The 15,091-nt window shown below is 42.2% G+C and overlaps 1 protein-coding gene across 1 annotated transcript in view; it reads left to right on the forward strand.

Moving 5' to 3' along the window:
• Positions 1–15,091, forward strand: part of SLC43A1 (solute carrier family 43 member 1) — a 639,315-nt gene that overhangs the window by 517,600 nt on the left and 106,624 nt on the right. The window contains exon 12 of the mRNA XM_073596982.1: positions 5,183–5,291. Within this exon, the coding sequence (XP_073453083.1) occupies positions 5,183–5,291 (109 nt within the window). The remainder of the gene's footprint in view (positions 1–5,182; positions 5,292–15,091) is intronic.

Raw genomic sequence — 15,091 nt, forward strand, 5'->3', positions numbered from 1 at the left:
ACGCAGAGTCCTAATTGGTCTGCCGAAGCACCGTGTAAGAAGCTCTTGGCCAGTTTCCCATTTCATGGTGAACGGTTATTTGGAGCCGATTTAGATAAATATAGCCAAAGGATTTCTAATCGGAAAAGTTCTCTTTTACCAGTAAAGAAGAAGTTTAAGCATTTCTCCTTTAATTGTGCATCCTCTCCAGTGCCAGGAGCATCTGCCTCTAGGCAGTCTCAACAGCCTCCGAGGAAGACCTCAGGGGCAGTCCCAGGGCCAAAAGAGGACTTGGGGCAGAAAGCCCGCAAAGCAAAATACTAAAGCCTCCTTATGAAGGGGCGCCCCCGCTTGCTCGGGTGGGGGGACGGCTTCTGCAGTTTTCAAAGATCTGGCAGGAACAATGTCAAGACAGATGGGTGGCTTCCTCAATTTCTCTAGGTTACAAACTAGAGTTCCAAGAATTCCCGTCTCCTCGTTTTCTGAGATCAAACATTCCCAGAGATCCAGGTTAAAGGAAGTCTCTCTTTCTAGCTCTGGATCATCTCTTATCCCAGAAGGTGATATCAGAGGTTCCCACAGAGGAGCAGGGTTCAGGGTTTTATTCAAACCTTTTCACGGTTCCAAAACCGAACGGGGAGGTAAGACCCATTCTAGAGCTCTAAGATCTGAACCGGCACTTAAATATCCGGTCCTTTCGCATGAAGTCAATCCGATCGGTTGTCTGCATTTTGCAAGGAGGGGAATTTTTGGCATCAATCGATATCAAGGATGCATATCTCCACGTGCCGATATTTCCCGCTCATCAGAAGTTTCTACACTTTGAGGTAGAAAAACGTCATTTTCAGTTCATAGCCAGGTTAATGGCTCATGGTATAACTATCCTAGCCTATCTAGACGATCTGCTTTTAGTAGAGCAATCAGTCTCTGGTCTAAACCAAAGTTTAACCTCATAGATCATAGATACCGTTCAAAAGAAGGTATTCTTATCCCAGGCAAGAGTCAGCTCCATAAAGGAACTGATTCAACTTGTCAAAACAAAGAGAAATCCTTCCATTCGGCCGTGCATGAAATTATTAGGAAAGATGGTGGCCTCTTTCGAGGTCGTTCCTTATGCGCAGTTTAATTCAAGACTGCTACAAAACACCATTCTGTCGGCCTGGAACAAGAAGGTCAAGGCTTTGGACTTTCCAATGCACTTATCTCCTGAGGTGCGTCAGAGACTCAATTGGTGGTTGATATCCAGCAACCTCCAAAAGGGGAAATCCTTTCTACCAGTATCCTGGAAAGTGGTAACAACGGATGCCAGCCTTCTAAGCTGGGGAGCAGTCCTGGAAGAAGCATCTGTCCAGGGGAAGTGGTCCAAGTCAGAAAGGACCTTGCCCATCAATATTCTGGAAATTCGGGCAGTATGCTCAGACTACGGAATTGTCCTGTCAGGATTCAATCCGACAATGCCACAGCTGTGGCCTACATCAACCACCAAGGGGGCACGAGAAGTCATGCAGCCCGAAAAGAAGTAAATCATGCTCTAGCTTGAGCAGAAAGCAACATTCCTTGCCTATTGGCAATTTTCATTCCAGGGATAGAAAATTGGCAGGTGGACTACTTGAGTCGCCAACAATTGTTTCCGGGAGAATGGTCCCTTCACCCCGACATTTTTCTGTCGATAATGTCAAAAATGGGGTGTTCCGGACGTGAATCTGTTCGCTTCCAGATTCAACAACAAAGTCGACAACTTTGTGTCAAGGACGAGGGATCCGCTAGCGGAACAGATACCTCGGTCTTTCCATGGGATCAGTTTTCACTGATCTATGCGTTTTCTCCAGTTCTGCTGCTTCCGTGCCTTCTCAGCAGGGTCAAGCGGGAACGGAAAGAGGTGATTCTGGATGCCCCATCATGGCCCAGAAGATCTTGGTTTGACGAGATCATAAAGATGGCGGTAGGGGACCCTTGGATCCTGCCACTGTGCTCAGACCTTCTCACACAAGGTCCGGTATTCCATCCTACCTTACAAATGCTAAATTTAATGGTTTGGCTATTGAAACTCACATTCTAAAGGACCGTGGGTTATCTCATTCAGTAGTGTCTACTTTGGTTAATGCTAGGAAGCCGGCCTCCAGAGTCATTTACTATAGAGTCTGGAAGGCATATGTCTCATGGTGTGGATCCAGGGGTTGGCACCCCAGGAAGTATGTCATAGGTAGGATCCTTGAATTCCTGCAAATGGGATTGGAAATGAAGCTGGCCTTGAGTACTATCAAGGGCTAGGTCTCGGCCTTATCAGTATTCTTTCAATGGCCTCTTGCTTCTTACTCTCTGGTACGTAGTTTTATTCTGGGGATAACGCGGATTAATCCCCCCGTCAGGACACCCCTGAATCCTTGGGATTTGAATTTAGTGTTGTCGGCTTTACAGAAACAGCCTTTTGAGCCTATACTGGAAATTCCCTTGGTTCTTTTGAAGAGAAAAATAATCTTTTTGGTTGCCATATCCTCTGCCAGAAGGGTATCGGAATTGGCGGCTCTGTCTTGTAAAGAGCCATATTTTATTATGCATTAGGATAAGATGGTATTGTGGCCTCATCCTGAATTCCTACCGAAGGTAGTGACAGGTCTTCATTTAAACCAGAATATTATTCTGCCTTCTTTTTTTTTCCAGAGCCTCGATCTAGGGAAGAGAACTCACTACATTCCCTTGATGTAGTGAGAGCGGTCAAGGTCTATTTAAAAGAGACCGCTCAGATTCGCAAAACACATGTTTTGTTTGTACTGCCAGAAGGTCCTAGAAGAGGACAGGCAGCATCAAAATCTTCTATTTCCAAATGGATTTGTCAAGCGATTGTTCAAGTTTATGGTCTAAAGAAGAAAATTCCTTCTTTTCATGTTAAAGCGCACTCCACCAGGACTGTTAGTGCCTCTTGGGTGGTGCATCACCAGGCCTCTATGGCTCAGATCTGCAAAGCTGCAACTTGGTCTTCAGTCCATACATTTACCAGATTCTATCAAATCAATGTTAAAAGTCATGAGGATATTGCCTTTGGGCGTAGTGTACTGCAGGCTGCAGTATAAGTCCTCTAGCCTCTTAATGCCCTACCTTTTTGTTGTGTCTCCCTCCCTTCAGTTGCCATTGCTATAGGACATCCCACATAGTAACTACTATGGCTCTGTGTCCCCTGATGTATGAAAAGAAAACAGGATTTTTAAAAACAGGTTACCTGTAAAATCCTTTTCTTTGAAGTACATCAGGTCCCTCCCTTCTTTGGTATACACATATATTGCTTGGCTACAAAACTGAGGTACTCCCAGTAGTGGGAGGGGTTATATAGGGAGTGCACTTTTTGTCTTAGGGCGTGCCAGTGTCCATCACCTGAAGGTGGCCTATAACCTCATAGTAACTACTATGGCTCTGTGTCCCCTGATGTACTTCAAAGAAAAGGATTTTACAGGTAAGCTGTTTTTAAAAATCCTGTTTTTTAATGCATGCCAATATTCTGTTTGTATTGTTAGCAGCAGCTTGGCATTGCATGCCATTGCTGAGCCTATCATCTACTAGGACCCCCAGGTCCTTTTCCATCTTAGATTCCCCCAGAGGTTCTCCCCCCAGTGTATAGATTGCATTCATATTTTTGCCACCCAAATGCATTTTACATTTTTCTACATTGAATCTCATTTGCCATGTAGTTGCCCACTGATTTCATGATACGCCCCTGCGTAGAGTATAAATTTTCCATTCAAATATGCATAAATGTAAAACTGGTTGCAATTTTCCAACGCTACAAGATTGTGGCAGTCATGTACAGCAATTGTTAAATTGTGGATGGACCTGAAAGTAAATCTGTTGGCAGATTATGGACAATCAAGTAGTTATATATTCCTAACTAAAGTTGTACCATATGTCATAGTTAAAACAAGCCCTTATTATTGACCCCTGAAACTGCAGGCAACATGGGGCCATTTATACAGGAATTTAACACCAGAAGAATAGCTAACCCTGCTCCACTCTTCAGTAATCAGCAGCTTTCCAGCAACTGAATGTCTAATGTAAACACAGAACAAAAGCTCAGGGAGGGGGGGGGAGGATATTGAGCTGATCTGCCTGTGAGAATGACTTAAACAACTTAAATGCTTCTGCTTTGAACTTTGAAGATGAACTGCTCCACAGTGCCTACAGCTACAAAGGTCAGCCAGATCTTTAAAACCTGAGTATTTTGCAGTGTGTTTCCCTACACCTGACTATGCAGAACATGCAGAAAAACATTGTTTGTAATTTTGCCTGTTCACATTTTAATGCTTAGTTGCTTGTACACTCAATATCCTATGCTCAAAGAAGGACATACCCTATATACTCGAGTATAAGCCGAGTTTTTCAGCACATTTTTTTGTGCTGAAAGTGCCCCTCTCAGCTTATACTCGAGTCACTGCCGTCTGCCTACCTGATCAGCGTGTCATGCAGGTCAGGGGGCGGCCATTCCAGTGTACAAAAGCCAAGCCTCCTCCTTGTCCTCATCTGTGATAGGCAGACCACTCAGTTTCCCAGCAGTAAGTGTTCAGCCTATCACGGACGTCCTCTCATCCTCATCCCACGGACGAGGATGAGAGGATGTCCGTGATAGGCTGAACGGCTTATACGCGAGTCAATATGTTTTCCCAGTTTTTTGTGGTAAATTAGGTGCCATGGCTTATACTCAGGACGGCTTATACAATAAATTATTGTTACAGCTTAATCAGGCTTTTCTAGACCCATAGACTTCAATTAGAGTGCCTGTAACACATGTTTTTGTGCATTTTTGAACCTGAAAAACTCCTCTCTTCCTCTCAAACTCCTCTCCTCCCCTTGCCCAAAACACTTGCACGGATCCCACCTAAAGCTTATAAATCAGTCCCAGACCAAGAAAGTAAAGTAAATAGTAGGTGAAGGGGGTATTAATATATGTATATTCATTTGTGAGCCTCTAAAGTTATAGCACTTTAACTTTAAGTATCAAAGTTCTTTCAAAAGGGCAGACTTCCTGTCTCTCTCCCCCTGGGGGGGGGGGGAGGGATGGGTGGCGTTAGTTTGCCTGTAAAGTTTGAATATAAGGCACAAACGGTATGTTTCAGTCATTTTAATTTTATTTGTTCTTTAATCTGTTATTAGTCTTGTAAATTCAATTCAGCAAGGAAAATCCAAACTAACCCAATTGTTGCTTTCTTCTCTCAAGGTCCAAGACTATTCAGAAAGTTACCAATGCTACCAGGGCATTTGTTTTGACAAATTTCATCCTCATCATCTTTGGAATTACCTGTTTAATCAGTAACCTATCGCTACAAGTAAGTTTTAATTTCTTACTGTACAAATTATTAGAGCCTAGAGAGATTGCTGGTACTCTATGGCTGAAGGGTACCTAATGCAACTTATTCTTATATTTTCTGACCAGAGAGCTAAGTTCCAAGCATGTTCTGTTAGACTTACATTACTAATGATCCACTAACATCCAATGGCAGAATCATGTGTTAATACCAGCAGTATGATTGTATTGCACTAAGTATAAAATTGATGCGCTTTAAATAAATAGTGCACAATATGCTGCTGCGACTAAGCTTAAATCCAGGAATAAAAAATGCATACTCACAAGGATCCTTGAGAAAGTCACGTGTCAGTGATGCAACGCGTGGGAGGAGCTTAGGACGTTCAGTGCTGCAATACACCTGAAGGTTAACAGCAGCTGTTTCTCTATGTGAAACCTCGTCCACAGCGGCTGACTGCAATCTGCATATTTGAATGCTTCTAATAGACCGGGAGTTTGTGAGTGTATCTCTTGTCCCTGTTTTGCTTGTGTACTATCTAGTAAGTTCACTGCACAATGATCTATTTTTTCTTTGCTTGCTTTGCATAAAACCTTTATCCTGAGAGCCGAATCACCAGCAGTATTATGGCTAAAGTGAGATGCAAGAAAAACTAAATATCCTGATACAAACGATCTAACCCAGTGAGTCAATCAATCTGGATTAAGGGAAGGAACTGTTTAATTATTTTTACTTTCCCCCACTATTTATCTCTGCCTGGACATTGCACTCAGAGTGTCATTATTATTTTATTTATATTCACCGTCACATCACCAATTTGAAGATTTATTTTGGCAATTTTAACACATGTATTAGCACCATAATTATTTATCTATTTTATTCACATGTATGCATTTTTTATTCCTGGATTTAAGCTTAGTCGCAGCAGCATATTGTGCACTATTTATTTAAAGCGCATCAATTTTATACTTAGTACTATTTGTTTGGTTATCTGATCACCCTATATTGATAGCAGCTGTAATTTACTGATTTTATCATAGCACTAACTATATTGGTATATATATATTTTTAAGCACAATTTATTTATATCACACATATCTATCCACATCAGCGCTTGGTTTTTATTCATTTTTTTAGCAATGATTGTATTGCAGACATTACATATGTAGCGTTAACCTTTTGCTCATTTGTGATCTGTATACTGTAAACATTCAAGTCAGAGTTGGGTCTTTCTTTGCTGATGTTTTTCATTAATGTTATACTGTGCAGAATAGCATAAATTGAGTAAGTTCCTACTGAATAGGCAACAGAACTGGAAGTCAAGTTAGTGTCAAGTCAAGTGTCTTTTTGTGCGTGTTTTGGAATTGGACACATTAGGTTTGATTTATTAAAACTGGAGAGTGCAAAATCTGGTGCACCTCTGCATATAAACCAGCTTCCAGATTTTATTTTTTGTCAAAGCAAAAGTTAGAAGCTGATTGGCTACCATGCACAGCTGCACCAGATTTTGCACTCTGCAGTTTTAGTAAATCAACTCCATTTGTTGTGTAACCAAACCTCATTTAAAGAGGTATTAAACCCTAACCCAAAAATGTCATATTTTACAGCTGATGCTATATTAGTTTTCTTTTTTAGTTTTTGTTTCCCTAATGTTTTATCTGGTGATTTAGCCAGTGACACACTTCTTATATTAGGGTGCCTACATTCTGGATGCAGGAGCAACAGAGACACCTTTGGACAGCAGCATTGTTAATCTGGGGGGAATGTTAAATGTAACACTTAACTTTAAGAGAGCAAATTTTCCAAGGATGAGGGCTGCCCTCGAAGACTTATGGCCCGTACACACCATCCGAATTTCGCACAACAGATCGTACGACATTTTTCGCTTAATAGTTGCAAGTAGAAATTGAATAGGTAAATAAAGTCACAAAAATTCTCGTATGACAGAAAAAAAACGGAAGTGATGTCATGTGTTGTAATGTATGTGTATTGTATTTTCGGACAACAACTATACTGACTAAACGAAAATCGTACGATCTGGAACGCACAAGGAAAATTTTCGTGCATGTCCGATTGAATAATATCGGATGAACTGTCGTGATCAGCTGTCGAAAATAGTGTACACATGATCCGAAAATCATACGATACTTCCTCGGACGACAGTTTTTGTACAATATTCAGTTCGTGTGTACAGTCCATTAGACTGGGAGGGAATATTGGCATTGATGAGCACAGAACAGAAATGGGATTTTTTCAAAAAGACTGTGTGTGAACTCACTGTAAAGTATGTTTCCATGGGCAATACATTTAAAAGGCTAAAAATGAAACCTATGTGGCTCACGGCCAAAGTTAAAAAAAAGCTATAAATAATAAGAAAAGAGCTTTTAAAAATATAAAAGTAAAACATAGTTTAAATGTTACAGAAGTATATAAAAGAACATGTAACGAGGAAATCAAGGACGTAAAAATTCAAAACGAAGGACACATTGCAAAAGATAGTAGGACAAACCCCAAAAAATTCTTCAAATATATTAATAATAAAAAGGTCAGGTCTGAGCATGTTGGCCCTTTACAAAATAATCTGGAGTGGGTGACTGGGGACAAAGAGAAGGCAAATTTATTAAATACTTTCTTCAGCTCTGTGTATACAAAGGAGCATGGGGGAGCTCATGTCCATAATGGGGATAGTATTGACACAGCCCCGAATGATCCACAATGGCTCAAAAGTGATATGGTCCAGAGATATTTAAACAGAATCAAGGTGGAAAAAAGCACCAAGACCAGATGGCATCCACCCACGGTTCCTAAAAGAATTGAGCTCTGTCATTTTAAAGCCATTGTATCCAATTTTTAGGGACTTTTAATGACTGGAATAGTATCACTGGATTGATGTTGGGCCAATGTGGTGCCTGTATTTAAAAATCGATAAAAGTCTTTACCAAGCAACTAAATACCTGTTAGTTTAACGTCTATAGTCGGGAAGATATTGCAGAGTTTAATAAAAGACCACATAGATGAGTTCTTGCTGGAAGAAAATATTTATTATCAAACAAACCTGATTTCTTTTTATGAAGAGGTAAGTAAAATCTTGGACAGATTGTTGGCAGCTGTGGACGTAGTATACTTGGATTTTGCAAAAGCGTTCAACACAGTTCTCCACACACGGCTACAGGCTTGGAAAGATCAGTTTGTAAATTGATAGGAAACTGACTTAAAGACAGAATTCAGAGAGTAGTGGTTAATGATTCTTATGCCCCGTACACACGGTCAGATTTTCCAACGTGTGTACACAATTCTGACGCACAAAGGTCCATGCATGCTCGGAATCAAGCAGAAGAGCCGCAATGGCTATTGAACTTCATTTTTCTCGGCTCGTCGTACGTGTTGTACGTCACCGCGTTCTTGACGTTCAGAATTTCCGACAAGATTTGTGTGACCGTGTGTATGCAAGTTTGAGCCAACATCCGTCGGAAAAAATCCATGGATATTGTTGTCGGAATGTCCGATCATGTGTACGCGGCATTACTCTGAATGGTCTAAGGTTATCAGAGGTGTACCCCAGGGTTCAGTGTTGGGGTCCTTACTTTTTAATAGCTTTATAAATGCTATAGCGTCTGGGATTAAAAGTACTATTTCAGTCTTTGCAGATGACACTAAGCTATGCAGTGGAATAACATCCTTACAGGATGTCTCCAACTTACAAGCCAACCTCAATGCACTGTTTCATTGGGCGACTATGTGGCAAATGAGGTTTAATGTTGATAAATGTAAAGTTATGCACTTGGGGGCTAAAAATATGCAATGCCAAGCTGCGGTTTCCAAAGTGGGCAAAGTCCTTTCTTGTATTAGGAAAGGCATGGAGTGCAGAGAGAGAGATATCATTTTGCCCCTGTAAATCTTAAAGCGGAGGTCCACCTAAAAAAACATTTTTACATTAGTAGTCTCCTTTAAATTTAATAAAAATAATTTTGCTAAAAAAAAAAAAAAAAAAATTACTTACTTGAAAGACCCTAATGCTAGGCAGTCGTCCTAATCTGCCTACTTCCTATTCCGCTGTGCTCCTAGTTCTCTTCCTGACTCGCCTGGGCTCATGGGAAATGATGACACATCATTTCCCATGAGTCTGTGTGGTTTACTGTGTTAAAAAATCGTGTTGTTTCCCGTCAGGAAATGACACGATTTAAGGTGGATCACACCAACACTTTTAAAAAGGGAACAAAGCCCTTTTTGCCAGAACACATGTGGATTTTCCTATCCACATGTCAGGTCTAAATGTGCTCACTATGTACATAGTGTATATATATATATATATATATATATATATATATATATATATAGTATATATATATATACACTAACAGGTCTAAATGTGCTCACTATGTATATAGATGTCTCGTATGTTTACTCTGATTGCTCCTTCTTTGTCCTGTTTTTTGTAATCCCCGTTTTTTTTTTATTTCTTCCCTTTCTTTATTCTGTGTAATGCCCCGTACACACGGTCGGATTTTCCGATGGACAATGTCCGATCGGAGCGTGTTGTCGGAAATTCCGACCGTGTGTGGGCGCCATCGGACATTTTCCATCGGATTTTCCGACACACACAAAGTTGGACAGCAGGAGATAAAATTTTCCGACAACAAAATCCGATCGCGTCAATTCCGACCGTGTGTGGCCTGTTCCGACGCACAAAGTGCCACGCATGCTCAGAAGAAATTCCGACACGGGACAGCTCGTTCTGGTAAACTTAGCGTTCGCAATGGATACAGCACTTTCGTCACGCTGCAATGTAAAAAATGGTTTAATACAGCGCACTTTCTTCTTCTTTATAATATGACAAGAATTAAGTAGTTTTGCTGCTCATATTCACACACACTTCTCACAAAGTTTTATTTGTGTTTTTTTAGTGGGATTCCCTCAATATATTGTTATTAGTTGTCACATCTGACAGTTTTATATTTTTTATGGTTTTTTTTTTTTGTTTTTAAGCCTTTTTTTTTCTTTAATGTTTGGATTTTTTCCAAGGCTGATCTTTGTTCAATGTTATTTTTATTTTTACTCCAGAATATTTTTGTGTGTGTTTTGTGTGGCAAGTTACCCCAACACCATTGATATCTTTTATTATTTAATCTCCATGAGATTTTTTGTTGTTGGTGTCCCTTGTTCATTTCACATTGTATATTAGAAATGTACCTGAATCCTCACAAACAAACCATCATTTTTGAAGTAAAACACATAGGAGAGTATAATTCAAAACAAAAATCCTTTATTAAGGGATCAGAACCAAACAAAGAGGAAGGCAACACTGGATCAACAAGAGAAATTAGTGAAGCCTGGGACCCCCACGGCAGACATCAATTCTTAAACCTCAAAATTGGTGGCCTGAGGAGTCCATATGTAAGGGAGGGCAGTCTGGTCCAGAATTCTCAGAGATCCGGATAGCAGCAGATGACATCTGTGTCCCCAGGCTGTGGTACCACAAGAGGCTGCATCTTTTGGCCGACCAGACTGGATCCAGGGTCCTCACTGTCTGGTCTTCCTTTCACACTTCCTTCCGGGCTGTGGCTGTGCAGTTGGAGATGTGGCAGGAGGAGGAGTAGGACCTGGAGGAGGAGTAGGACCTGCAGGAGGAGGAGGAGGACCATCCCAAAGCTGTGTGTGAGGTGTAATTTGGCCCCTCACACCTTTTGCCAGAGCCTCTGATATGAGGGCCTCACACATGGCTTTTTGGCCCTCCTCCATCCTCTGCATTTTATATGCTATGAATGCAGCAATGTTCTCCTGCCTGGTGTGGGGTGCTCCCAGGACCTCTGTAGCCCTACAAAAAAATCTGATAGCAGCCTCCTCTAGGCCACTCCTCCTACTGCCACTTTCTGTTTCCAGGGGGGATGGAGGGACCTGCAGATCAGCCAGCCGGCTCGGCCCGGCCACCTCCTGGCTGAGACTTCCCTGTGTATGAAAAAGGGACATGGTTTTAGTTTTTGCATCATCAATCACAATCATAAATTAGTACTCCAAACTAACATCTAGTTAACATCATTGATTGGACAAGCAGAAATATTTAGAGGAATGCTATACCTGGCTCAATCTGGGCTCCTCCACATGTGGCCTGGAAGGCCCAGGTTGGGCGTCAGAAGCCTCAGCCGGGGGGGGAAGGAAGCGTGGAAGGAAGACTGGAGAGTGATGACCTGGGTTGAGTCTGGCCTGCCAGAAAGTGCAGCCTGTCGTAGTACAACATCCTGGGGACATAGATGTCATCTGCTGCTCCAGATCTCTGTGAATCCAGGACTTTATTGCGCTCCCTCAGATATGTGCTCCTCAGGCCACCAATGAAAATCTTTAAATAAGTGATGTCTGCCGTGGGGATCACCTGCTTCACAATTTCACACAATTGCTCCAGTGCTGCCTTCCTCTTTGCTTGGTTCTTGTAATGGGGGTGTTTAATCTCCCACAGACAGGGCAGCTCCCTTAGCATCTCTATGAAGACTGAAATGAAGTCCTGATCTTTCAGTACCATATCCATGTTCACTGCAAGACACAACACAAGACAAAGCCTAATGTCACACCAAACTCTCCTAATCTTGTTACAATATAGGCCTCAATCTATAGAAGCAGTATAGGCCCAAGTTTGTCTCTTACCTTCGTTCTTACGATCGCCGCGTTCAATGCTCCTTCCTCCGCTCACAGATCAAACGTAATACGCACGCGTGTTACGCTTTATATACACTGCGCATGCGTGTAACTCCGCCCGCCCCTGACGTTCTTTCTAGTGTATTCCCCGCCCCTTTTCGTTCGGCGCAGTGGGGGAAGAGCATGATGGGGGACATACAGCAGGTGCGGGCTAATTGTAGCAACGAGGAGGAGGAGGAGGAAAGGGCGGATCCAGGCACGTCCCGATCCAGAAGGAGACGTTTTAAGGCCACAAATATGTCATTTGGGGAGATGTTGGAGATGGTCGACATCATGAGGAAGTCCGACTATGACGGAAAATATGGGCCTTACCCCAACCCCAACATCCGAAAGGCCAAAATCATTGGTAAAGTGGTCAGGAGTCTAGAGCGGAATTTCGGGGTACGAAGGTCTAAAGATCAGCTCAGGAAGCGGTGGTCGGACCTGAAGTTGAGAGAGCCAGAGCAGTACCGAAAGATCCGGAGAGTGCTGCAAAAAAGTAAGTAGTTGTGCTGTGTTCCTATTCTGTCTGTCTTTATTACGTTCGTTCTGCTCCATATGCTTTCATTAGTTGTAACGTTTCCAAAGGTCAACTTTAATGTTCATGGGCACATTATTCGTTCGTATCAAACATTTTTCTTTCGGCCTCTAGAACACCATTGTTTAGGCCATATGCATTTTCACACATTTTTGGGGGCCTACTTGGATGCCAAATATTTGTTTGTGTAGATGGGTTTGTTACTAGAATGAAATGCAAACTAGATTGTGTGTAAGGAGAGGACACATCTGGACACTGGAGCACTAGTGTGGGACACAAGAACACCATTTTTATTAGGGGGGCCACACAGGTGCTCCAGTGTATACTATAGGGGGGTCTCCATCTGTGAAGCTTGTACCAAACAGGTAAAGTATTGCAGCTTGACAAAGGGCAATAAAAAAATATACATCTTGGAACTCGGCTAAAATAGACAATTGTACCCCACTTCCAAGCAATGTTTCCTATTTCTATAGTTCTGCCATCAAATATCTGTGTGCTAAGTATACCATTTTTGTTTTACATAGGGGAGAAAAGACTCGGACACCCCTCATCCCAGGAGACCAGAGACCCCCCCTCTCTGGAAGAAGGGGAAATACCAACCCAAGAAGCTGAGCAGGAGGAAGAAGAAGACGTGGTGGAGATTGGCACCACAACAGGTGAGTGTCTGCAACCACAGGCTCAGGTAAAAGAGATGGATGGTGGCCGATTTTTGAGACCTTTTTTTTTGTTCTTTATCTCTTTTTAGGTGATCGTGATGTGAGGGATCCAGAACGCTTTACATCTGAAAGTGCCCAGATACTCATCGGGGAGATCATGGGGTGTAATCTCCAATTGCAAAACATACATCAACAAATCACTGATGTTATTAAAAAAAATAATAACATCATTGATTTAAACCCCACAAAATCACCTGTTTTATCGTACCAAAATTTTTTCAATGTTTAGAAAAGCCAAATTTGGAGGATGCACACAGTGTGCCAACATGTGCTATCTGCCATCACGGGAGATCAATGGATGCGTTTTGGGGGGGCAACCCCTTCCTCAATTATAAAGTAGCGTTGAGGAAGGGCTTGCTCCCCCCAAACACGTCCCTTGATCCCCCATGATGGCAGATAGCACATGTGGACATTTGTAAATTGGTGTGCATCTTCCAAATTTGGCTTTTCCAGGGGTGATTTCCCCCCATCTGAACGCTATATCAAACCCAGTTCCTAAATACTGATGTCTGATATAGCCTTCAGGTTTTACCTAATGTGAACTTTGTAAGTTCAAGTTTTTTGGCTTTCTTGTTGGTTTTACACAGGCCTGTTTTATCTGAAATGGATATTTTGATTTTTCATAATGCTACTGCAAACATTGTTATACAACAAACATGTTGGTTTGTTTTAAAAACCTTTGGTAAATGCGCATGTGATTGTGCAGGTATAAAAAAGTGCCTTACTCAAGAATGTGTGGATTATTGTCTCAACACTACAACACTTTTGGGGTGATGTAATTGTTGTTTTATGCACAAATGGGGGTTATTTCCTAAGGGCAAATCCTCTTTGCACTACAAGTGCAGGTTCAGTGCAGTTGCAAGTGCACTTGTAGTGAAATGTGTTTTTGCATTTAGGAAGTACCAGCCAACACTGTTTTTTATAAGGTTACCCAATCACGACATTTTCTGCACTCAACACATTTCTGTCAGGGTCAGCTAAAACAAACACAAGCAGTAAATGTCCACCAAGAATTTCTTTTGGTTGTTTTTTATTTGAAAAAGGTGTCACATATTGTCTGGCATATTGATAGCCCCCCTACCCGCAAAGAACTCCAGGTATCGTAACCGGACATCACGGGCATTCAGGGAGGGCAAGCCAGGACGGCCGCTTTCAAGTGCCGTCATTGTTGATGTATTTGGAAAACTGAGCCAGCATAGTTGGCTGAATGTTTTCGTAGAAAATTATGGAGAACACAGCAGGCAAGTATTATATGGTTCAGTTTATACTCCGCCATATGGATGGGTGTCATAAATAATCGGAACCGGCTGGCCAGGATTCCAAATGTGTTCTCCACCACTCTTCGGGCTCTGGCCAGCCGGTAATTAAAAACCCTCTGTTCCGGGGTGAGGGTCCTCATCGGGAATGGCCGCATCAGGTGCAGCGCAAATGCTTCATCAGCAACGAACACAAATGGGAGACCTTCAACATTGTCCTCTGGAGGTGGCAAGTCCAAGCTGCCATTCTGGAGACACCTGTAGAACTCCGTCTGGGCGATCACTCCACCATCGGACATCCGGCCATTCTTCCCCACGTCCACATACAAGAATTCGTAATTAGCCGACACCACCGCCAACATCACTATACTATTAAACCCCTTGTAATTATAATAGTACGACCCCGAGTTGGGTGGTGGGACGATGTGGACGTGTTTCCCATCAATTGCCCCTCCGCAGTTAGGAAAGTCCCACCACTGGGCAAAGTGGGAGGCCACAGTCTGCCATTCCTGTGGCGTGGAAGGAAACTGTTGAGGAAAAAACAATAAACATTACTATTTTTTCACAGAAACCTGGCAAGCAGATTAGACACAAACATTATGGGTCAACCTCCAGATAGCATTTATTAAGGGGAATTTAACAACAACA

This window comes from Aquarana catesbeiana, linkage group LG08 (genome assembly GCF_042186555.1).
Source record: "Aquarana catesbeiana isolate 2022-GZ linkage group LG08, ASM4218655v1, whole genome shotgun sequence".
NCBI classification, from domain to species: Eukaryota; Metazoa; Chordata; class Amphibia; order Anura; family Ranidae; genus Aquarana; species Aquarana catesbeiana.